Source organism: Neomonachus schauinslandi, chromosome 4 (genome assembly GCF_002201575.2).
Source record: "Neomonachus schauinslandi chromosome 4, ASM220157v2, whole genome shotgun sequence".
NCBI classification, from domain to species: Eukaryota; Metazoa; Chordata; class Mammalia; order Carnivora; family Phocidae; genus Neomonachus; species Neomonachus schauinslandi.
This window is the reverse complement of record NC_058406.1, coordinates 50,106,995-50,132,691: the sequence shown is the minus strand read 5'-3', so window position 1 is coordinate 50,132,691 and position 25,697 is coordinate 50,106,995. Positions and strand designations below refer to the sequence as shown.

General features: G+C 38.3%; 1 protein-coding gene across 2 annotated transcripts in view; it reads right to left on the bottom strand.

The window, feature by feature from the left end:
- The window catches only part of ATG4C (autophagy related 4C cysteine peptidase), an 87,554-nt gene extending 62,214 nt beyond the window's left edge, over positions 1-25,340 (bottom strand). The window contains exons 1-2 of one of the 2 annotated variants that reach the window (XM_021679951.1): positions 25,151-25,340; positions 890-1,029 (exon numbers count right to left, since the gene is read on the bottom strand). In XM_021679951.1, the coding sequence (XP_021535626.1) occupies positions 890-965 (76 nt within the window). In that variant the 5' untranslated portion in view covers positions 966-1,029; positions 25,151-25,340. Of the gene's footprint in view, positions 1-889; positions 1,030-25,150 lie in introns of those variants that run through there. The other variant, XM_021679950.1, reaches the window with a different exon arrangement.
- Positions 25,341-25,697: the final 357 nt, after the last annotated feature.

Sequence of the window (25,697 nt, the reverse complement as noted above, 5' to 3'; positions counted from 1 at the left end):
GTGGGGAGGAATGGGGAGTAGCTGCTAATGGGTCCGGGCTTGCTTTTACGGGTGATAAAATTGTTCTGGAATTAGATAGTAATGAAGGTGTACAATCTTATAAATATACTAAAAACCCCTGAATCATAAAAGGGTAAATTTTTTAGTATGTAAATTATATCTCAATTTTTTAAAAAATCAATGTCCATAGTTTTCAAAATGAAATATTTCATTATTATCAAGTTATAACTATCTAAATAGCTACCTGGCCATGCCTTCCAGTGAACCAGGAGCCAACTGTCAATTGTGTTTTACCCAAATTTGCATTATGAAGGGGTTTTGCTAAATGTTATCATTCCTATTTTATGGATATGAACTTCTTCCTGTTGCAACTGGTTCTGCTAAGTATTTCTCCATCTTTGAAAGTTTCTTCATCTCTAATTTGTTTCTAGTCCAAGGTGGGTTTCAAAACCACCATATGATCCTTATTGGATTTGTTTGCAAACCAAGAATAAGTAAGTTAAAAATAAAGGTCTAAGGGTACTCCTAAGAGAAATTCATAGGTATCAGTATGGAAACATTATACTGTCTGCTTTGTGTGTTCAAAGGTCTATTTTGCTTGCTTCCTGGTTGCCTGAAACTGAGTCTGAAAAACTGAGGTATTATCCTCACTTAAATAAATTCTGCTTCTGAATGTTCAAAAAAAAAGGACCACATAGTATGCCTGAATTTCTAGACAATGTTTATGATGATATGTGGTTCTTTCTTAAGGATATAGGCTTATCCACATTCCTTACAGAAATATTTCATTCAAAGAGAAACTTAAGCAATTGTGAGTGACTTAATAAGGCAGATGATATTTGTCTTCAAATATTTCTTTAGATGTATACAATTTTTAAATGATACTTACTATATTTCATGTTGTTCCAAGCAGATACAAATTTAGTTTTTAGCTTGTCAACTTCATCTGTTCCTGTGGCCTCCATATTTAAATTCTAAAGAAAAAGCCATAACTTGATTGCATTCTTCTGTAAAGTTAAATCTTTAGTACTAAAAGAAAAAAAATTAAAGAAAAATAAGTAATGAGTATATATTATATGGTACAATACTGCTAAAGTTTTACTTATGATTAAATACAATTTGAACTGCAAATGAGCAAACCAATTTCTCATTTTACATAACAGAATATAATATATTCTATAAATACTTTAATTACAAAAAACATTAAATACCAAATATACAATAAAAATTATCACACAAAACCAAACAATAATCTCCTCCAAGTACTCACAATTAAGAACAATAAATTAGGGCGCCTGAGTGGCTCAACTGGTTGAGTGACTGCCTTCTGCTCAGGTCATGATCCTGGAGTCCCAGGATCGAGTCCTGCATCGGGCTCCCTGCTCATCAGGGAGTCTGCTTCTCCCTCTAACCCTCCCCCATCTCATGCTCTCTCTCTCTCTCATTCTCTCTCTCTCAAATAAATAAAATCTTTAAAAAAAAAAACAATAAATTAACTTAGTGAAACAACTCCACTTCGGTGCTTGTGAGACTATTCAAGATTTGTTTTATTTGTAATGAGAGAAGGTGGTTTTAAATCTTGTAAGACATGACAACTATCGGGCGCCTAGGTGGCTTGGTTGGTTGAGCGTCTGTCTTCAGCTCAGGTTGTAGTCCCCGGGTCCTGGGATCGAGTCTGCTTCTCCCTCTCCTTCTACCCCACCCCCTGCTTGTGCACTCTCTCTCTCATAAAAATAAATAAATAAAATATTTTAAAAAAAAGAAAAAGAAAAAGAAATGACAACTATCTTTAGAATGGAGGATTCCACTTAAACTGATTAAGTCACTACTTTCATACAAAACCTAATTGTTGGGATGCCTGGGTGGCTCAGTCTGTTAAAGCGACTGCCTTCGGCTCAGGTCATGATCCCAGGGTCCTGGGATCGAGCCCCACATCGGGCTCCCTGCTCTGCAGGAAGCCTGCTTCTCCCTCTCCCACTTCCCCTGCCTGTGTTATCTTTAAAAAAAAAAAAAAAAATAGAATGGCTTAGGGGCACGTGGGTAGCTCAGTCAGTTAGGCGTGGGACTCTTGATTTCAGCTCAGGCCATGATCTCCGGGTCCTGAGAGCGAGCCCCACATGGGACTTTGCACTCAGTGGAGTCTGCTGGAGATTCTCTCTCTTTCTCTCTCCCACTACCCCTCCCTTTCCCACTCCCCCGCCCACTTACACATGCAGTCTCTCTCTCTCAAATAAATAAATCTTATTAAAAAAATAAAATGGCTTAAATCTACAACAGAAGATGTTTTCTTACTTTAAAATAAAAATAAATGTAGCTTACAGATATTTGTTTTATAACTGACTTGAGGGAAAATTGAGATGTGCAATATAATCTGAAAAAGGAACAAATTATACCTTAAAATGCTTGTGCTTATTTGCAATAATTCAGATAGTTTACTTATCAAGAAAAGAATGCTGCACAGAAAAAAAAGAATGCTGCACAGAACACTGCTCTTTTAGGGTTATAAATATCTACTCAAAAGTACTGATATATTTATTTCTCTAACAATAGACATTCCATTTTATAATATGTACTAAAAGCTACTAATGACACAGTACAGTTGAGGCAGGAGAAAGCATGGTCCATTGGAAAAATTTTAAAAGTCAGTATGACTAGAGCACAAAAAAATCCAAAAAGGGGGCTTGAGATGTGGCTATAGGTTTGACATGGGCCAGAGCACACACGGCCTTGTACACCATGCTAAGAATCTTATTGTTTATCCTAAGAACAATTGGTTTCAAACAGGAATATTAGAATCTGATTCTGTGGGTCTGACTCCCAGAGCAGCACAAAGAATAGATTGCAAAGGAGAAGAGTACATGATTGGGCGCCTGGGTGGCTCAGTTGGTTAAGCGACTGCCTTCGGCTCAGGTCATGATCCTGGAGTCCCAGGATCGAGTCCCGCATCGGGCTCCTTGCTCAGCAGGGAGTCTGCTTCTCCCTCTGACCCTCCCCCCTCTCATGCTCTCTCTCTCGCTATCTCATTCTCTCTCAAATAAATAAATAAAATCTTTAAAAAAAAAAAAGAAGAAGAGTACATGATTATAGAGTTTACCAGTACTTTACAGGACTAGAAGAGAGATGATAATACCTTGGAATGGAGCAACAGAGAGGGAGATAAATAGACATTATAAGGAAATGTGTCAAAAATTCAATGTCTTGGTGATTAAATGAATATAGAAGGCAAGAAAGATAGATATGCCAAAGATACACCCATGTTCCTGGCTTGTGAAACTAAATAAAAGGTGCCAACCATTGAAATAGGGAGCATCAGAAGAGATTCAGGTTAGAGAAGGAAGATCATGAATTTAATTTATATATAGTTTGAGATGTCTCTGAGAGATATATTAAAGAATCATCCATTTATTTAATTATTCAATAAGTTATTGCCAGGCACTGTTCAAGGCAATGCAGATACAGCTTAGGACAAAAGCAGTGAAATACTTCCTCTCATGGAGCTTAGAATCTAGATATATTCTAGAGAGGCCAACTAGGCAGTTGGATATATAGATCTGGAGCTTAAAGGTGAGGTCTGAGCGGGAGCTATTAATTTGAGAACTGCTGATGTATAAATGAGAATTAGAGCTACAAACATGTTCTTCAAGGACTTTGCCTTATGTTTACACCTTCAGCCTTGAGAATATTCAAGGCCCTTCAAGAAATTACATCTGGGGCGCCTGGGTGGCTCAGATGGTTAAGCGTCTGCCTTCGGCTCAGGTCATGATCCCAGGGTCCTGGGATCAAGTCCCGCATCGGGCTCCCTGCTAGGCGGGGAGCCTGCTTCTCCCTCTGCTTCTGCCTCTGCCTCTCTCTCTCTCTCTCTCTCTGACTCTCATGAATAAATAAATAAAACATTAAAAAAAAAAAAGAAATTACATCTGCCCTTTTACTTAGCTTCCTCTCTTGCCACTCCCTTACTGCACCATTCACCGAAGCCATTTTTAATATTAATATTAAAGCTTCCTAAACTGGACATGCTTCCATGTCTTTGCATGTGCCATTCCCTCAACCTAAAAGGTCTTCCTGCTCACCCTCACTTTTTGACTACCTTATTATCATGAGTCTCTAAGACCCAGCTTGTTTCACCTCCTCTGGTCAGACTTGTAAGATTTCTACCCACCTCCATACCTCAAACTAAAAGAGATGTCCCGCTCTTAACTCCCATAGGATCCTATGTCCTCCTCTATCATGGCATTCATCATACTGTACTGTAATTACTTCTCACCTCTTAAACTAGATGGTCAACTTTTTGAGTGTCCTTGAGTTCTGCCTGGCATGTGATTAGTTCTCAAATTATGTTTATTAAATGAATCAGTGAATAGATAAATAAGGTATATCACTAGTAGCACTTTTACAAGCTGTAAAAGTCTATCAATTGGAAATTTTGTCACTGACAACTAGAAATTTTCCTCCAGAAAATTGCATAATTTAACAAAATTTGGAGAAGTACGGAGAAAGGTTTATAAAATGTACATCCACATGATTGATTACATATCCATTAAAAATGTCTCCAAAGGGGTGCCTGGGTGGCTCAGTTGGTTGTGTCTGACTCTTGATTTCAGCTCAGGTCATGATCTTGGAGTCATGAGATCGAGCCCCACATCAGGCTCCACACTCAGCAAGAGTCTGCTTGAGATTCTCTCTCTCCCTCTTCTTCTGCTCCTCCCCCTGCTGTGTGCACTCGCTCTCTCTTGCTCTCTCTAATAAATAAATGGGTTATTTTAAAGATTTGATTTATTTATTTGTCAGACAGAGACAGAGCACAAGTAGGGGGAATGGCAGACAGAGGGAGAAGCAGCCTCCCTGCTGAGCAAGCAGCCCAATGCGGGACTCAATTCCAGGACCCTGGGATCATGACCTGAGCCAAAGGCAGTTGCTTAACCGACTGAGCCACCCAGGCATCCCAAGAAATAAATGTTTTTTTAAAAATGTCTCCAGGGGCACCTGGGTGGCTCAGTCAGTTAAGCATCTGCCTTTGGCTCAGCTCATGATCTCCAAGTCCTGGGATCGAGCCCTGCATCGGGCTCCCTGCTCAGAGGGGAGTCTGCTTCTTTCTCTCCCTCTGCCCCTTCCCCCTGCTTGTGCTCACTCTTTCTCTCTCTCAAATAAATAAAATCTTTTTAAAACATAATTAATTACAAATAAATAAAGTCTCCAGGAAGTCTGTGATAATGGGGAAACACTGCAAAATCTAAAATTTTATGCATCATATGATACTAGCTGGAGAAGTGGCAGGGGAAGAGTTAGAAGGAAATCAAAAATTGACAAGTTTCTCTGGATACAAAATTGTGTGTGGTTATTTTTATACCACTATTGCCCACCTTTTCCAAATCTTATACAAAGAACAGATGTAATTTTTAGAATTTAAAATTTTTATTGTTGGGGCAGCTGGGTGGCTCAGTTGGTTAAGCGACTGCCTCGGCTCAGGTCATGATCCTGGAGTCCCAGGATTGAGTCCTGCATTGGGCTCCCTGCTCAACAGGGAGTCTGCTTCTCCCTCTGACCCTCCTCCCTCTCATGCTCTCTGTCTCTCATTCTCTCTCTCAAATAAATAAATAAAATCTTAAATAAATAAATACATAAAATTTTTATTGTTAAAAAGCCACCAACTGGGCACCTGGGTGGCTCAGCTGGTTAAGCGACTGCCTTCGGCTCAGGTCATGATCCTGGAGTCCCGGGATCGAGTCCCGCATCGGGCTCCCTGCTCAGCAGGGAGTCTGCTTCTCCCTCTCCCACTCCCCCCTCTTGTGCTCTTTCTCGCTCTCACTCTCTCTCTCAAATAAATAAATAAAATCTTTAAAAAAAAAAAAAAAAGCCACCAACCAGGGTGCCTGGGTGGCTCAGTTGGTTGAGCATCTGACTCCTGGTTTTGGCTCAGGTCATGATCTCAAGGTCATGGGATTGAGTCCCACATCAGGCTCTGCACTCAGATGGGAGTCTGCTTGAGATGCTCTCTCTCCCTCTCCCTTTGCCCATCCTCTTGCTTTCTCTCTCTCTCAAATAAATAAATCTTAAAAAAAAAAAAAACCCCAAAAAGTCACCAACCACGAGTCTTTTAAATTTAAAATATTTAAAATAAGAGAATATACACACGTGTATTTTCTTTTTTTTTTTAATTTTATTTATTTATTTGAGAGAGAGAGAGCAAGAACGAGGAGGAGAGGCAAAGGGAGAGGGAGAAACAGACTCCCCACAGAGCAGGGAGCCCGACACAGGGCTCAATCCCAGGACTCTGGGATCATGACCTGAGCCGAAGGCAGACGCCTAACCAACTGAGCCACCCAGGTGCCCCCTTGTATTTTCTTTCTAAGTCAGGAAGAAAGTAGGTAATGGGGAATACTTTGGTTCAAACAGTTTGCAACATTGATTACCAGGAATACCCTAGACAGTCCTTAGCAAGAATGTAAAAATGATCCCTTAAAGTTGGTGGGAAGAACATAAAGACAAAGTAAGATATTTTGTATGGGGAAAGTCTGTACCTTAGAAAATGGCTCCTAAATAAATAAATAAATAGCCAAGGTAAGATGCTGTGACAGATTCAGAAATTAATGAGAAAATTTTCTAACCTCAAGGAACTTAGAGTAGGATAAATTGTTAGGTTACTCTTTTATTATTACTATTTTTCCTCAAAATTCCTGCTTATTGACTATTTACTCAGAATAACTATACCCCCAAACATGAAACATTTAAAATGTTTTTGTAACATATCCTTGACTATGCTCTAAGAATACTTTTATTGCCATTGTACCTAGGGTAGATCAGAATAATAAAATTATTATTATAAGGTCAAACTAGTTAAGCTGTTGCTAGTTTAATAATTCATATACAGTTGACCCCTGAATAATGCACAATGCAGGGTTTGGGGCACTGACCCCCTGTTTAGTGAAAACCCATGTGTAACTTTTGACTCCCCCAAAACTGAACTGAATGTCTCTAATATACGAAGAGCTCCTATAAATCAATAAGGGAAAAAACATCCAAATAGAAAAAAAAATCCAGGCACTCTAAAAGAAAAAGACCAATAAACATAGGAAAATATTTTCAAACTTATTAAATCTAAGTAATGCACATTAAATGAATTTCATACTTTTTTCATCATCATAAGAGATGAAATTAATGATCCTGAAGAAACAAGCATTTTACATAATAATTTCTCAAATAAAAAAGTCCATGAGTAAGAGAATATGTCTCATTCACTACTGTATCCTTATACCTGGCACACTGGTGTGCTAATAGACACAAATATCTGCTGATGACAAAATTATGGTATATACATATTATGACATAGATCTATATTTATTACCATAAAAAGATATCCAGGGAGCATCAAAATATTTGAGGCAAAACTTGCTAAAACTGTGAGAAGAAACAGATGATTCCTCTATTAAGGTTGGAGGCTTTCATACCCCTCTAACAGAAAGAAATACAAGGCCAGCAGGCAGAAAATCAGTAAAGACAGTGTTGAATTAAATAGCACCACCTATCAACTGGACATAATTGACAGACTACTTCACTCAACAAAAACAGATTACACATTATTCTCAAGTTCACATGAAATATTCACCAAGATGGACAAGATTCTGGGCCATAAAACACCTCTTAACAAATTTAAAAGAACAGAAATCATATAATATTTGTTCTCACTGAAATGGAATTAAACAAGAAATCAGTAACAGAAAGTTAGCTGGATATTTTCCAAATACTGGGGACATTAAACAAAATACTTCAAATAACACAGAGCCAAATAAGAAACCTCAAGAGAAATTAAGAAATGTTTTCACCTGAATGAAAATAAGAATACAATTTAAAATTTGTGAGATGCAGAAAATTCCCTTAAAAGTTACATATATTAGAAAAGAGGAAAGGTCTAAAATCAATAATTTAAGCTTCCACCTTAGGAAACTAGAAAAAGAAGAACAAATTAGGGGCTCCTGGGTGGCTCAGTTGGTTAAGCGACTGCCTTCGGCTCAGGTCATGATCCTGGAGTCCCAGGATCGAGTCCCGCATCGGGGTCCCTGCTCAGCAAGGAGTCTGCTTCTCCCTCTGACCCTCCCCCTCTCATGCTCTCTCTCTCTCTCATTCTCTCTCTCAAATAAATAAAATCTTTAAAAAAAAAAAAGAACAAATTAAATCTAAAGTAAGCAGAAAAAAAAGAAATAATAAAAATTAAGGCAGAAAGAAAGAAATCAGTAGAGAAAATCAACAAAACCAAAGCTGATTCTTTGAAAAGATCAGTGAAATCTATAAGCCTCTAGCCAGGCTAACTAAGAAAAAGAGAGGATACAAATGACTAACATCAGAAATGAAACAGGGGACATCACCACAGATCCCATGGACATTAAAAGGAGGATAAAGGAGTATTATGAACAATTCTATGCTTGCAAATTTGATAATTTAGATGAAATGAAGCAATTCCTTTAAAGACATAGTTTGCCAAAACTCACACAAGAAATAGACAATTTAATTCGGCCTATATCTATTAAAGAAATTGAATCAATAATTAATAAACTTCCAAAAAAGAAAGCATCAGGCTCAGATGATTTCACTCTTGAATTCTACCAAACATTTAAGAAAGAATTTATACCAATTCTCTACAGTCTCTCCCGAAAGATAAAAGCAAATATAATACTTCCTAACTCATTCCATGAGGTCAGCATTACCCTAATACTAAAATCAGACAAAGCCATTATTGGTACTGGCAAAGGAGTAGACAAATAGATTGATGGAACAGAATAGAGAGCCCAGAAATAGACGCACATAAATATAGTCAACTGATCTTTGACAAAGAAGCAAAGGCAATACAACAGAGCAAAGACAGTCTTTTCAATAAATGGTGCTGGAAAACTGGACATACACATGCAAAAAAACAAACAAAAAAAAAGGAGGTAGAATAGATCATACACCCTTCACAAAAATTAATTCAAAATGGATCGTAGACCTAAATGTAGAACACAAAACTATAAATGTCCTAGAAGATAACATGGAAGAAAACCTAAATGACCTATAGCATGGCAATGACTTTTTAGATACAGCACCAAAGGCACAATACCTGAAAGAAATAACTGGTAAGCTGGACTTCATTAAAATTAAAAACTTCTCTGTGAAAGACAAGGTCAAGAGAATGAAAGGACAAGCCACAGACTGGGAGAAAGTATTTGCAAAAGACACATCTGCTAAAGGACTGCTATCCAAAATATACAAAGAACATTTAAAACTCAACAATAAGAAAATGAACAGGGGCGCCTGGGTGGCTCAGTCGTTAAGCGTCTGCCTTCGGCTCAGGTCGTGATCCCAGAGTCCTGGGATCAAGCCCCGCATCAGGCTCCCTGCTCAGCAGGAAGCCTGCTTCCCCCTCTCCCACTCCTCCTGTTTGTGTTCCCTCTCTCGCTGTGTGTGTCTCTCTCTCAAAAAAATAAATAAAATCTTAAAAAAAAAGAAAAGAAAATGAACAACCTAATTTTGAAATGGGCCAAAGACCTTAACAGATTCACTTCACCAAAGATATAGAGATGGGCAAATAAGCATACGAACATATGCTCCACATATGTTATCAGGGAAATCAAATTAAAACAATGAGATACCACTACACACCTATTAAAATGCGCAAAATCCAAAACACTGATAATACCAAATGCTGGTAAGGATGTCAAGCAGTAAGTACTGTCATTCATTGCTGATAGGAATGCAAGATCTTATAGCTACTTGGAAGACAGTTCGGCAGCTTCTTACAAAACTAAACATACTCTTAGCATATGATTCAGCAATTGTGGTCCTTGGTATTTACCCAAATGAAATAAAAACAATCCACACAAAAACCTGCACAGATGTTTATAGCGGTTTTATTCCTAATTACCAAAACTTGGAAGCAACTAAGATGTCCTTCAGTAGGTGAATGAATAAATAAACTGTAATACATCCAGACAGTAGACTATTACTCAGGCACTTAAAAGAAATGAGCTATCAAGCCATAAAAAGATATTAAGGAAAACTAAATGTATATTACAAAGTAAAAGAAGCCAAACTTAAAAGACCACTGTATATCAAACTGTATGATTCCAACAGTATGATATTCTGGAAAGGCAAAACTACAGCAATAGTAAAATGATCAGTGTTTGTGAGGGATGGGGGCAAGAGGGGTAAAGAATGAGTAGAAAGAACACAGAGGATTTTTAGGCAATAAAACTATTCTCTATAGTACTACAGTTGTAGATACAGGTCATTATACATTTATTTACACCAAAAGTGAACCCTAATGTAAACCATGGACCTGGAGTGATAACAATGTGTCAGTGTAGGTTCAACGGTAACAAATGTACCACTCTGGTGCGAGATGTTTATAGTGGGGAAAGTTCTACATTTTGTTAGGAGGTATATAGAACTCTGTCTGCTCAATCTTGCTATGGACCTAAAATTGCTCTAAAAAAGTAAAGTTTAGGGGTGCCTGGGTGGCTCAGATGGTTAAGCATCTGCCTTCAGTTCAGGTCATGATCTCTGGGTCCTGGGATGGAGCCCCACCTCGGGCGCCCGGCCCATCGGGGAGTCTGCTTCTCCCTCTCCCTCTGCCTCTCCCCCTGCTCATGCTCTCTCTCTCTCTGTAACTCTCTCAAATGAATAAATAAAATCCTTTTATAAATAAATAAAATAAAAAATAAAAAAGTTTACCTAACTTTATAGAGGGTGAGGAAAAGGAAGAGAGAATAGCATGAATATAATTTACACATCTATATGCATATATACTCTACATGTATATAGAGTTGCACACATACACACAAATATGCAAAAACAATGTCCAGAAGTCCATGCTAAAAGAGGAACTAAGAGATGAAATATCATCTTTTCTTTATTTTTTGTACTTTTCTTTATTTAAATTGTTTACATTGAATGTTTACATTAAAATAATATTCAAAAATAAATTGCTGAATTAAAAACTGAATACAGGAAATTACAAATGCACCTGAAACTGCTTGACTAAGAAACCTACAGAGAAGACATTCTATTACAAAATCCTAAGCAGCTTCTAAGAAAGATAAAATGCTGAGACAGTGCTTTTTCCTTTTTAAGATAAACAATTTTATTCTTCCGGTTCTTAAAGACATCAGATTCAGCTATTTAGTCATGTAGAAAATGTAACTTCCTCAATGCAATCCCCTAGGGCAGCTCTAGCTGAATAAAATGACTTGGAGGATATCCCTAGTTAATTCATAATTTTTTTCCTCCTTAAAATAGTAGTTAAGATTTAGAAAGAGGAAAAGGAATAAATTAATAATTGAGTCCATTCAGTCTATTAAAATGTCTTTTTTATACTTGGTGAGATAAGCCAAAGAAAGGCAAGAAAACAGTACTTTTAGTTTAACTACAAATGAGCAAAAAACACAAATGAAACCACAATGAACTTTAAGGGCAGTAGTACCATTAAAAATTCTAAACTATCCTCACCCACAAATTCCCTTTCCAAAAGCTTTCCTGATTTTTAAAAAATTAGAAATGAATTAAAATTCATTCTATCAGGTATAAAGTGATGATTTACCCATTACCTAGTATATTTCAATCTCTTGTTATCTAAAATACCTGGTTTCGGGGCACCTGGGTGGCTCGGTCGGTTAAGCGGCTGCCTTTGGCTCAGGTCATGATCCCAGGGTCCTGGGATAGAGCCCCACGTCGGGCTCCCTGCTCAGCAGGAAGCCTGCTTCTCCCTCTCCCACTACCCCTGCTTGTGTTCCCTCTCTCGCTGTGTCTCTCTCTGTCAGATAAATAAATAAAATCTTTAAAAATAATAATAAAATTTAAAAATACCTGGTTTCACTGCTGTAGTGATCAAACTGACAGGCCAAAATTCTTGTTTAGTTTATGTAATGTCAGAGCCTTAGTCTGGAAAACCATCAAAATAACATTCTTCACAATTTCCACACACCTTTTTTTAAGATTGTATTTATTCATTTGACACACAGAGAGAGAGGCAGGCAGAGGGAGAAGCAGGCTCCTGCTGAGCAAGGAGCCCAATGCGGGGCTCCATCCCAGGACCCTGGGATCATGACCTGAGCTGAAGGCAGACACTCAACCAACTGAGCCACCCAGGCATCCCTCCAAACACTTTTAAGAAGGGATTTATGGTTTAAAAAAATGGGGGAGGGGGGATTTATGGTTTTTTCTTTTTTTTTTTTAAGAAGGGATTTACGGTTATTTCCTAAACTTCAGAGAAATTAGTAACTTTTTTCAAGTAGACTTTCTTTATTAATGCATACTACAATAAATCTTACCATCCACCATTCCCATATTTCTGTTCACTGCTTACCTTCTGACAAATCCATTTTAATTAAAAAATAGCAGTAAAGAGGAGAAATCTCTATTTTATTTTATCTTAGTAAACATAAAGCTACCAGATGAGGTTTATTCCTAAACTTTACTGTTAATGATGTGAAAAGTAGAGTGAACATTAAGCAGAGTTCTTTTGGAACGCAGAGCTGCAACACTTGATATGAAAATCATCGATTGAGACCCAGATGTCATTTTTAGAGAGTCACTTTTCTAACCATAACCATGCATTAAGACAGTCGATAAATTATAAACTGATAAATGTAAAGGGTACTCAAATCAATGTCCTTGAAGGGCAGATGAAGGTAATCAGCCTCTCCCATAGGGCAATAGATAGAAGAATATTTTATCCACTGAGAATTTAAAGCCAAGAAAAAGCTCCTGACAGAACTTTAGGGACTGACTCTACAGAATATATCTCAGTCACTAGTACAACCGACAAAAACACTGCAGACTTACAGGATTTGCGTATGCTTGGGCATCTTCCCCAAATGGTATTCTGCAGCAAGATGAAATATAGATATTGATTTAGAATTTTTTATGTGCTTTTAGCTATACCATCAAATAAAATGAACTGTGAGGTCCATTCTAAGTTTTCACCTACTGTAACCTTTTCTACCTGCTTGCATTTTTAGTAACAAATATTAATCCCTTGTCTGACCTTGAATGTCTCTCAGTATGTTGGCGTGTCATCTGTGCTCTCTTATTTCTCTTCATCTCAGTTCTTTGCAGAAACATCAATTACCGTATCCATTTCTTTTTCCCTCTTTTCCTATATTTGCCAATCTCCTATCTTCATACACTGAACGCGTAGTCTAAAAATGTTGTTTGTAAACCCAGCATGTTTATTTCTTTTAAAAAGTCACAAATACGGGGGGGGCCTGGGTGGCTCAGTCAGTTAAGTGTCTGCCTTTGGCTCAGGTCGTCATCCCGGGGTCCTGGGATCGAGCCCCACATCGGGCTCCCTGCTCAGCGGAGAGCCTGCTTCTCCCTCTCCCTCTGCCTGCCGCTCTGCCTACTTGTGCTCTCTCTATCTCTCTGTCAAATAAATAAATAAAATCTTTTTTTAAAAAGTCACAAATATGAAGAAAGAGAGAACACTGGTAGTATTTATTTGGATTGTCTTCTTTCAGAGCTAGGGGTTTGGCAAAGTAGATGGCAGTAAGAAGTAAAGATAAAAAGATTGAGCAAAGGAACAGCAATATAATAAGGGCAGGACTCACATAATCAGAAACTGGCCTTTTTTTTTTTTTTTTAAGATTTTATTTATTTGACAGAGAGAGAGACAGCGAGAGAGGGAACACAGGCAGGGGGAGTGGGAGGGGGAGAAGCAGGCTTTCCCGCTAAGCAGAGAGCCCAATGCGGGGCTCGATCCCAGGACCCTGGGATCATGACCTGAGCCGAAGGCAGATGCTTAACGACTGAGCCACCCAGGCGCCCCAGAAACTGGCTTTTAAAAGAGGGATAAGGGGCACCTGGGTGGCTCAGTTGGTTAAGCGGCTGCCTTTGGCTTAGGTCATGATCCCAAGGTCCTGGGATTGAGCCTCACATCAGGCTCCCTGCTCATTGGGGAGCCTGCTTCTCCCTCTCCACCCCCCACTCATTCTCTCTCTCTCAAATAAATAAATAAAATCTTAAAAAAATAATAATAACAAAAGAGGGATAAAAGAGCTGATAGCAAAAAGATTAATAAGGGACTAATAAGATAGTTTTACCTCAAGGATACAGCTTATAAACATTCTTACAACTCCTCAGGAATACACCCTCCAGTTAAAAACACTAAATCAATGCACAGCTACTTTACAATGACAACTCAAATAAAATGTACTACTTATGCATTATTCTCTTAAATCTAAAAATTAAAAAGAAGAAACTAAGTACTGAGCGTTCATTTACCCTCACACGTGACTTGTACCAAGGTCCTACAATCAAAAACCTCCATTTGAGGGGCGCCAGGGTGGCTCAGTCAGTTAAGCGTCTGCCTTCGGCTCAGGTCATGATCCCAGGGTCCTGGGTCGAGCCCCGCATCAGGCTCCCTGCTCAGCAGGGAGCCTGCTTCTCCCTCTCCCACTCCTCCTGCTTGTGCTCTCTCTGTCAAAATAAATAAATAAAATATTAAAAAAAAAAAACTCCGTTTGTGCAGCACGGAATAGTACACATTCACAGACTATAAAGTTGGTCATCATAACAATCTAAATGGGATATAAGCAGTTTAAATGACTTCAATCACTTACTTAAAATTATAGTAAGAAGTATTAACGAAATCTGGGCTGTTTTAAGCATTCCTTGATCTCCTTGATCTTATCTCTAGGAAGCATATAATATTTACTCTAGTTTGATAACTAAATTTTAATTATGTCAGGTAACCTCTGACAGGTCCAAGGTAACTATGAATGGTTGGAGCCTCCATACTTTAAAATGCAACTTTGCAAGTGGTGAAATAAGCAGTCTGCATAAGAAGCAACATACAGGGTCAAATTATTTAATCATTAACAAAATTAACCTAACCTCTACAAGAACTGAGGGATGTCAGAATCTCAGGACTGAAAGGGAATTTACAAAGTACTTAGTTAGGGCGCCTGGGTGGCTCAGTTGGTTAAGCGACTGCCTTCAGCTCAGGTCATGATCCCGGGGTCCTGGGATCGAGTCCCGCATCGGGCTCCCAGCTCTGCGGGGAGCCTGCTTCTCCCTCTCCCACTCTCCCTGCTTGTGTTCCCTCTCTCGCTGTGTCTCTCTCTGTCAAATAAATAAATAAAATCTTTAAAAAAAAAAAAAAACAAAGTACTTAGTTAACCAGTAAGTAGTAATATTAATAACAGGTCTTAACCATTTTCCCATATATTTCCCATACACATTCCAATCTATCCCTAATCTCCCCTAACCTGTGAACAGTGAAAGAAAGCAGCGAAAGAAAATGTGTAAACTTAAAAGATTGAAAAAAACATCACTCCCATCCCAGGAATCTAATCTGCTATCCGGTTCAAACTCACTCACGAATCATTAATTGGGTTCAACCACCCATACAATAGCAAGATCTCCTTTACAACATCCTAGCCAAGTGCATTCACCCAGCCTCTGAGTGAACGCCTCCAAAACAGAGTTCAGTGCTTAATGAGTTCTGTACTGAGCTAAAAATTCAGCTGTAAGTTTAAAAGCCTGATACTATTTTATTTAAACTATTTTTCTTTACTAACATAACTGTTCTAGAGTATCCACATAACTATATTATTCCAGCTAATTTTAAACAATTTCACTTGCTTGAAAGACATTTGGAACCAAAAGTCCTGTGACCTTATAATTTCCACCAACTGGTCCTGGTTGGGCCTTCTGAAACTAATATGTCTTCCATTTGATCACCCATCAGATATCTAAAGACCTCCAGGGGCGCCTGGGTGGCTCAGTGAGTTAAGCATCTGCCTTCAGCTGGGGTCATGATCCCAGGGTCCTGAGATTGGTCTCCTTGCTCACTGGGGAGTCTGCTTCTCCCTCTCTTTTTGCCCCTCCCCCTACTCATGCGCAAGCGCGCGCACGCATGTGTGTGTGCTCTCCCTCTCAAATGAATGAATAAAATCTTTTTAAAAAAAACGTAAAAAAAATAAAGACTGCATCATCTCTTCTCCACATTAAATACACTCAATTCCTTCAATTAGTCAGAAGACTGCTATATGAGTGGTAATGAGGACCTCAAACAGGATACTGATCAGGGGATAAGAAATGACATATAGGGGCGCCTGGGTGGCTCAGTCATTAAGCATCTGCCTTCGGCTCAGGTCATGATCCTGGGGTCCTGGGATCGAGCCCCGCATCGGGCTCCCTGCTCTGCGGGAGGCCTGCTTCTCCCTCTCCCACTCCCCCTGCTTGTGTTCCCTCTCTCGCTATGTCTCTCTCTGTCAAATAAATAAATAAAATCTTCAAAAAAAAAAAATGAGATATAAATAGCAAGCTGAATTGTAGAACTAGCAACATCAATTCAGTTTGGGACACACTGATTTTGAGGTTTGTTTAACAAGTAAATATGGACAAGATCTTTTCCAAGTCCCATTCCACTAGTTACTTCTGCTACAAAAAGGTGCATCCATATTATTGAGACTAGTAATTATACCTCATTTAAACACAAAGTATCACATTTATTCATTCATCGAGTACTTGAGTGGTTACTTTTGTAAGGTACTATGGGAGATACAATGAGCCATGAAACCCAGTTCCTGTCCCCATAAAATTTACATTCTAGGGACGCCTGGGTAGCTCAGTCGGTTAAGTGTCTGCTTTCAGCTCAGGTCATGATCCCAGGGTCCTGGGATCGAGTCCCACATCGGGCTCCTTGCTCACTGGGGAGCCTGCTTCTCCCTCTCCCTGCCGCTCGCCCTGCTTGTGCTCTTTCTCTCTCTGACAAATAAATAAATAAAATAAGTAAATAAAATTTACATTCTAAAATGCAAGATGTTTATAACTAACCAGAACTTAAGATGTAATATGGTTATGTCCCACAGTAGAAATGAAATATAAAATGTTACAATTATTGAGAAATATTTTTCCCCTTTCCAATGAGAATATTCACACAAGAAAAATATCACATACAGTCACAACTGGGATTCTTCAAATACAAAGACCAAGGACACACAAATAATATAAATCTTACTATTTTGGGTGTAAATAAGGATAACACTAGCCATATTTCTTAGGAAGGAGTTAAAGTACCCTCAACAATTATGTCTATTGTTAAAGATTAATGCTTGAATTGTATCATCAGTCAAAAGAGCATTGTTTAAAATGTTCACACACACAACTGTTTTGGCTTACAAATGGAACTGTTGAATGTCCTTTTCCCATTTCTAATTTTAAACAACCGTATATCAATTTGAAAATAAAGCTAAGGGTTTAAAACTTTACAAAGATAAAAAAAATGCATATTTTCTACCTGATATAACTGTTCTAGAGTTCCCTATAACAATACACATATTATGATAAAGTTTTAAGTTATTATGGCTACTTTAGTCATTTTACCAGATAACTTATTTTACAGAAAGAGTCTATTAAAATGTAGTTTAGTAGGAACTTTATATTTTAAGCTGATAACATAATCACACAGAAAATATAATACAAATAACTTTGAACACATAATTTGACTATAGGTCTTTAGCAGGATATAGTCTAAGGACATAAAATGGCAAAGAAATCTTTAATTGGTAAATCTGTTGTTGGAAAGAATATCAGTATAGTAATACCAAAACTATCTTAAGTGTTTTACAGGAGATTAGATGAGTAAATATACTGATATGGTTTTGAATCAAAATTTTCCCTGTAGGAAAAAGGAGATACAAATATGAACTGCCAGAAGGTGAAGATGAATTTTGTGGTTCTGAATTTGAATTGAAGGTATCCTATAAGTGTGTGTGTGTGTGTGTGTGCATGTGTGTATCCATTTAAAGGACCTAAAAGCAATGATACTCCAGGGGCGCCTGGGTGGTTCAGTTGGTTAAGCGACTGCCTTCGGCTCAAGTCATGATCCTAGAGTCCCGGGATCGAGTCCCACATCGGGGTCCCTGCTCAGCAAGGAGTCTGCTTCTCCCTCTGACCCTCCTCTCTCTCATGCTCTCTGTCTCTCATTCTCTCTCTCTCAAATAAATAAAATCTTTAAAAAAAAAAAAAATTTTTAAGCAATGATACTCCAGTAGCAATGAGTATCTTCAATGCCCAATCTTGGTTTCTGAGTACCATTTGCAACTAAATTGAATCAGGACTCCATGGTAGAATGACTAATCCAGGTCTAGGCAGGGAATATACAAGGTGAGCCTAGAACATCTTATTGTACAAAAAAATAATAATGTGCCCAAATACCAAGGTGAACGTATGCAAAGGCCACAGCAACTGGCTTGAAGTTGACTAATCAATTTGAGATAATTTAATCATCAAAAAGAATAATGGTGGGGCATGTGGCTGGCTTAGTCGGTGGAGCATAAGACTTAATCTCAGGGTCATGAGTTCAAGCCTCATACTGGGCATGGAGCCTACTTCAAAAAAAAGAAGGGGCACCTGGGTGGCTGAGTCAGTTAAGCATCTGCCTTCAGCTCGGGTCATGATCCCAGGGTCCTGGAATTGAGTCCTGCATTAGGCTCCCTGCTCCACGGGAAGCCTGCTTCTCCCTCTACCAGTCCCCCTGCTTGTGTTCCCTCTCTCGCTATGTCTCTGTTCAATAAATAAATAAAATCTTTAAAAAATAAATAAATAAATAAATCTTAGAAGAGGAAGAAAAGGGAAGAAGAAGAATGGTACAGATTTATAACCGATAAATTTTTTTTAAAGAATTCTTGGGTACATAGTGATACTAAAATAATAGAAGAGAGGAAGAATAGCTCTTCTTTAGAGAAGATAGTCAACAAACATGTAGGATTGAGAGAACTGGAAAACCACTATCTGGCAACCACCAATGCAATGATTGATTCAGGTAAGGAAGATCCATGGCTACTAAAACCAAGGATAGAAAAAAAAATTGTTGGAAAACAGAATATCCAACAATCTCAAAGTATTTCCCCCATAGATTAATTATTAAGTTCAAAAGGGAAAAGATAACATTAGGATGTAGAAATCTGGCTAACGTAAATAACTGATCTTAACATTACCAATAATGGGACAAACTGCCATTATATTCTTCCTGAAGTGGTGAAATGGAAAGTTTACAATATCTCCTATGTAACAGTCTTTAAAAAAATATTTAACCTGAAATTGTGGGAAAACAATCAGACAAATTCATTTTGTGAGGCATTCTACAAAACAAAATGGCCTGGACTCTTCAACAAAACTGTCGGTCTTGAAAGACCAAAAAACAAAAACAAAAACAAGGAAGGAGGAAAAAGAAAAGGTGGGAATTGCTCTAGATAAAAGAAAACAGGCATAACAACTAAGAAAATTCATAATCTCTGATTGGAAGGATTTTTTTAAAAGATTTATTTATTTATTTATTTGAGAGTGAGAGTGCAAGTGGGGGGGGGAGGAGAGGGAGAGGGACAAGCAGACGCTGCACTGAGCACAGAGCCCAATGCGGGGCTTAAGCCCAGGACCCTGAGATGATGACCTGAGCAGAAATCAAGAGTTGGATGCTTAACCAACTGAGCCACCCAGGTGCCCCAATTGGAAGTATTTTTTAAGTATTTTTTTAAAGCTTTAAGGGACATTACTGATAAACATCTGGGTAAATTCAAATTTTTAATATGGCCTATACATTAGATAGTATTATCAATCAGGGTTAAATTACTTGGGTGTGCACACAGCATTACAGCTATGTAGGTGAATGTCCTGGTTCATAGGAGATATATGATGAAGAACTTAGGCGTGAAGTGTCAGGATGACTCCACCTTAGTTTCCAATGGTTCAGCAAGAAAAACAAAGCATGCGATGTGTGTGTATTTAGAGAGAGAGAAAGCAAAATGAGGTATAATGTTAACAACTACTGAATCTAAACAGAAGATATACAGGTACTCGCTGTACTATTCTTTCAGTTTTTTTATAGGTTTGAAACTTTCTTTTTTTTTTAAGATCTTTTTTTTTTTCAAGAGAGAGCGAGCAAGAGAGTGTGCACTAGTGGGGGGGGGAGGGGCAGAAGGAGAAGCAGGCTCCCCACTGAGCAGGGACTCAGATCCCAGGACACCAGGATCGTGACCTAAGCTGAAGGCAGACGTTTAACTGACTGAGCCACCGAGGTGCCCTAGGTTTGAAACTTTCAAAAGAAAAATGTTGGGAGAAAAAAGTAGGGTGGAAATTAAATTGACTGATCAGACTTTATTAAGTCTAACTACTTTTTTATCCTTTCCATAAGCACTAAAAGCAAGTATGAGGTTTAGAAAGGTTTGGCTAAAAATAAAAGTAATAATCCTAACAAATAATAAGTAATTACAAACCAAGCCACCATTAGTTTCCTATTATAGCTGTAGACTAAACATAATCTCTAATGAAAATAATTAAAAGAGGACATGTGTTAACTCATCTAGGACAATTATGTATCAGCAAAACTATCTTACATAATATTTACTCCAAATCCAAATATGACTAACCAAGCAAATTTTTTCTCCAATTGAGATCTTTTAGTTATAAGGATCTCTATAATGAAAATGTTGTTACAGACACACAGATAATTTCAGACCACATATCTGTAACAATAATAAACACAAACTCTGTACCAGGAATTTTGTTAACCTATGCACATATATCATCTCATTTAATCCTTACAGCCACTCTATAATGCAGATACTATTATTATCCTCATTTTATAGATTAAGGGGGAAAAAGGCTTGGAAAGACTAAATAACTTCTACAAGGTCATATTGCTGGTAAATAGCAAAACACACCTTGAATCTAGGCAGTCTGACTCCAGAGGCCATGCTCTCTGCTCTACACATTCTACTGCTTTACTATGAAACATAAAATTTAAAAAATAAACTGCCTGTATTGATTCAACATCTATCAAAAGTTACACAAAGGAGACATTTCAAGGAAAAATCAAGAGCATGTCTTTCTTCCCTAATATACATTTAAATTTACATATACACTAATTGAATGAAGTTAGAATTTAACCAGATGCCCAATTTATTGCCCATAATCCCATGTGAAAATAAAGATCATATACCTATTCATATATATGGTTGAATATGTTACATATAAATTCAGAACAAATACCAACATATTTCCAAATGCTTTCATCTAGAACTTTATCCCTGCTCACTCAAGAAAAAAAAAAAAAAAACTGAAAAAATTTATTTCAGGTACACCATTCCTCAAGTATACTTAATTCAAACAATGACATAAAAGAAAAAAACAAGAAATTAACCTTGAAAACTGATGCCACCATAAAAAAATATTAACAAACAAACCATGTCCCCCCAAACCTGGTCATCTTATAGTGTTATCTCAATGAACTGTACCACTATCCATCCAGTTACATAAGCCAAAAAGCTAGGCACCACCTTCCTCTCCCTCATTCCTCACATCCAGTCTATCACCTAGTTCCACCTCTTAAATATCTCTAAATCCACCCACTTCCATCTTCACCACCATCTTGCCCAGGATATTTTCATCTTTTCATCTGGCCTCTCCCTATCCACACTGCTGTCCCTCTTGTAAGCAGTTTTTCCTCTGTATAACATCAAGTCCTTTCTTATAGCACTTAAATAACTGCAAACTTTAAATTTCTTTGAACATTTGATTTATGTCTGCCTCCCCAGTTATACAATATGTTCTATGCGGGTAGAAATTGTATTTACTCACCATTTCATCATTGTGACCTAGGAGACTGCCCAGTTAATAAATGCTAAATGATTGAATGCATGTCAAAGAGTGCAAGTTTATTTATAAACAGAAAAAAATTAGTTATAAGGTCCACCAACCATAAGGAGTACTTTATTTCATCATTTCTAGATCATACATTTACATTCTAACTCTGAAAATGGATACATCTTATAGTTGATGATCTTTGTTACATTGGCAATATTTTTTTCTTTCATACTGGTTCATAAAACAAAGGTGCATCTTGGAATTTTTTTTTTTAATCTCATGATTTGATGAAATAAGTAAATCAATAACACACCTGGTCCACTCAGTTCAAACTTGGTAATCTAGCCTCCCTTTCTCCTTTGGCCACCACGCTACTCCCAACACTGAATATTAACAGAACCTACTGGTTCTTTCACCAACAGCTATCAAATCTATTCCTTTCTCCCAGTCCCACTAAAATAACACTAGATCTATCTAATTCCTCCTTGCTATATATCTGAACTCTTGTCATAGCTTCATTCATTTAAACATTTGTTTCAAATTCAACCAAAACTGTGCACTTGTGTGTGCAAGGAACTAAAGATACAAAGCAGTCCAGTTATTTGTCCGTCCCTCTTTTATCTCTCCCCTACAATTCAGCATTTTCTTCTTTTTATGCCTCAAGCTAGAATCACTTTCCTCCCCGTTTCTACCTACCAGATCTACAGTCACTACTTTAGTTCTAGATTAAATCTCATCTTCTTCGTTAAATCATTCCTAGTTAATCTCTCTTTTCAACTTTAACATTTTTTTAAATGTTTTATTTATTTATTCATGAGAATCAGAGAGAGAGAGAGAGGCAGAGGCAGAGGGAGAAGCAGGCTCCCCACTGAGCAGGGAGCCCGATGCGGGACTCGATCCCAGGACCCTGGGATCATGACCTGAGCTGAAGGCAGACGCTTAACCATCTGAGCCACTTAGGCGCCCCTCAACTTTAACATTCTAAAACACATAAAATCTAATACAGCATATTGGTTGTACTTGCTGCTTCTTGAAGGCAAGGTTTACATCCCATACATTCTGCTATAATGTAAGTTCCTCAAGAGCAGGGACTTTTGTCTCTTTTGTTCACTGTTATATCTCCAGCAACAGATAACATATATCATGTACCAAATAACAGCTGCTTCAAAAAATACTTATTGAATTAATGTTCCTTATATATTCCAGGATAGAGAACACATCTTTGCAGCTGTGGTATAGTGGGAAGAGTCAAAACGAACTGGACTAACTAAATGACTTGAACTGTTTGAGCTTCAGTTTCTTCATCTGCTAAATGTAAATAATGTTCACCAGCTCACTGAGTTGTTATATTGATTAAATCCAATAATGCTTTAACAGCATCTAGTACAGAGCTGAGGACAAGAGGATGCTCTCAATAAATGTTTTGATGATTTTTTTTTCTTTTAAAGATTTTATTTATTTGAGAGAGAGCACAAGCAGGGGGAGCAGCAGAGGGATAGGGAGAAGCAGACCCCGCTGAGCAGGGAGCCCAATGCGGGACTCGATCCCAGGACCCTGAGATCATGACCTGAGCAGAAGGCAGATGCTTAACGACTGAGCCACCCAGGCGCCCTTGATGATTTTTCTGACAATAGTTAAATAGCAAGACATATTCAATAAATGCTTACAAAATGAATAAAATCTCAGGAAAAATATCAAAAGTTTGCATAATATCTAGCCTCTTAATTGTTTATCCAATCAAGAATTCTATGAGTGAATTAAATCTGAAATATATATTTAGCTCCAAATCATAAGCATGGCTGAAAGCATTTCTGACTAATTAGGAATAATCCAATTTGACAGGGTACAAGTATTTATATTTTACTGACATGTATAGATTATATTTGACTGCTCAAAGAAGAACAAAAGTTTTACTATTAGGATTTCCATAGTGCAATAATCAGAAGAAAAGAAAAACTGCAAACTTATTTGAGTTACACAGTCCCCATAAAGCCAGGAAGTACAAAAATTTCTGTCTACAAAGTATTAGTGAAGAGTATACAATGCTGTTTTACCAGCTGTATCAAAATATATAAAAATACACCATGGGGCGCCTGGGTGGCTCAGTCAGTTAAGTGTCTGCTTTCAGCTCAGGTCATCATCCCAGAGTCCTGGGATCATGACCCAAGCAGAAGGCAGGTGCTTAACGACTGAGCCACCCAGGCGCCCCTAAATAAATAAAATCTTAAAAAAATATATACCACAAATAATTACAACAAATAAATTTTTCAACATATTTGCATTCCATTTTAGAGAAAAGGAGCATTAGTTAAATGGTTTTTAAACCTTTTTTACTCCATTATCAATTCCTTATATTGGCTAATTTTTAACTTTAAACCGTTCCCAAAATTTTACAGAGAATGAACTGATAAATCAATATAGCATCAGATTATTGTACCAATTAGAAACTCTTCCTTCAGGAAAGAAGCTTTATTAATTTGTAAACTGGAACATACATAGACTTTACCTTTTAAAGCTTTTCCAATCCCTCTGGGTACTTTCAATGACTCATTATCTAATTAAGAGATCACAAGCAAGCAAGAAGGAAAGAGCATTCCCTTGTGTCTATCTGCTATTAACTGACACAAAATCATTGCAAATTCCACAGGGGATATATGTCCCGACTAAGAATAGAGGGGGTAAATATCCCACCTAAGTAATTCAGATACAAAGAGCCGTCGGACAAGGTATTCTCCTCTAACTGTAGAGTAGCAGCAAACCCCTTGTGGGAAAATAATCAACACAAAACGAAAATGGAAGCCAAAGAAATCTTAAATAAATAGAAACTCTATAAGCAGAGATATGCCGAGTTGACCACTGACGTCTCTCAGATTCACCAGTCATCCTAAGAATGTATTGGAACTTCCAACCTATAAAGCCCTTAGATGGGATGGAGGTGGTAGCGTTGAGGATACGTGAGAACCAGATAAAGGGAGTGAACGTTAATGTCTGGATGGAAAGGCATTAAGATATTCAAGCGAGTGTGTTAAGTAACACAGGCTTGAAGTAACAAAGGCCAAAAAGGAGGAAAGGTATTAGGAATGAGAAGATTGAGACCTTCAGAATCTAATTTTTGGTTCTGATTTTCATTTCTCTCTCTCGTTTGTTTGTTTTTTTTTTTAAATGGGAAAAAGTTAAACGGATGCGATAGCTTAGGGGACAAGAGGTCGTATCTGGAATACCAAGAAAAGCTACAAGGAGAGGGGAACAGCTGCCTACAGGAAGGCTTACGGTTTGTTAAGTTTGAAGCCCAGGAAGGGCCAGAGGTCAGAAGACAAATTACACTAGAAAGTAGATGAGGGAGGCGCCAAAATCCTCAAAGAGAGCCTAAACAGTTGGCCACAGGATCTCCACAGAGGGCAGGGTCCCCCCAAAACCCGGTCATTTGGGGACCAGAAACACTAAGTCCCAACCTTCTCCTGACTCCGCTAGGCTCAAATCGCCCCTCACCGAAACAGAACTGGAGAAGTGTAAAAAATGTGCAGGAGCCACCAACCCGGGAAATGTTCCAGCTCTAGCAGCAGCCGCCCCAAAAGCAGCCAGTACACACGCAGACGCTCCGACCTCAGCGCCGCAGCCACAGACACTCGAGCTCCCCGGCCACCGTAGTAAGAGGAAAGGCCTCCCCCTTCGATCCCAGTAGGTCAGCCACTTCCGGGGCACTAAATCCTTTTGATTAGTCGTAGCAACATCAACGGCCCACAGAGCCATGCTCCACTTCATCCTTTTTCCCCACTGTTCGCCACCCCAGCCCCTAGGTCACCAATACGGCAAGCGCAGAGCCAAGGGAAAGTATCTATCTGTAATTGGTGTCTATGATAGACAATCCACATTACGCCTGCTTGGAGTTCCCGCGGGACAATTGGACTTCAACTCCCAGCGTGCCACGCCACGCCACGCCCTCTCCTTTGGCACCAGAACTACAAGACCCAGTATGCACTGCGCCCCCTCATTCTTTGCTCTCCTCCTGACAGCCGCAGACCCGAGATGTGATTTCAGAGGAGTCACTAAATTCCTTGGAAAAATGTAGACCCATTTTGATA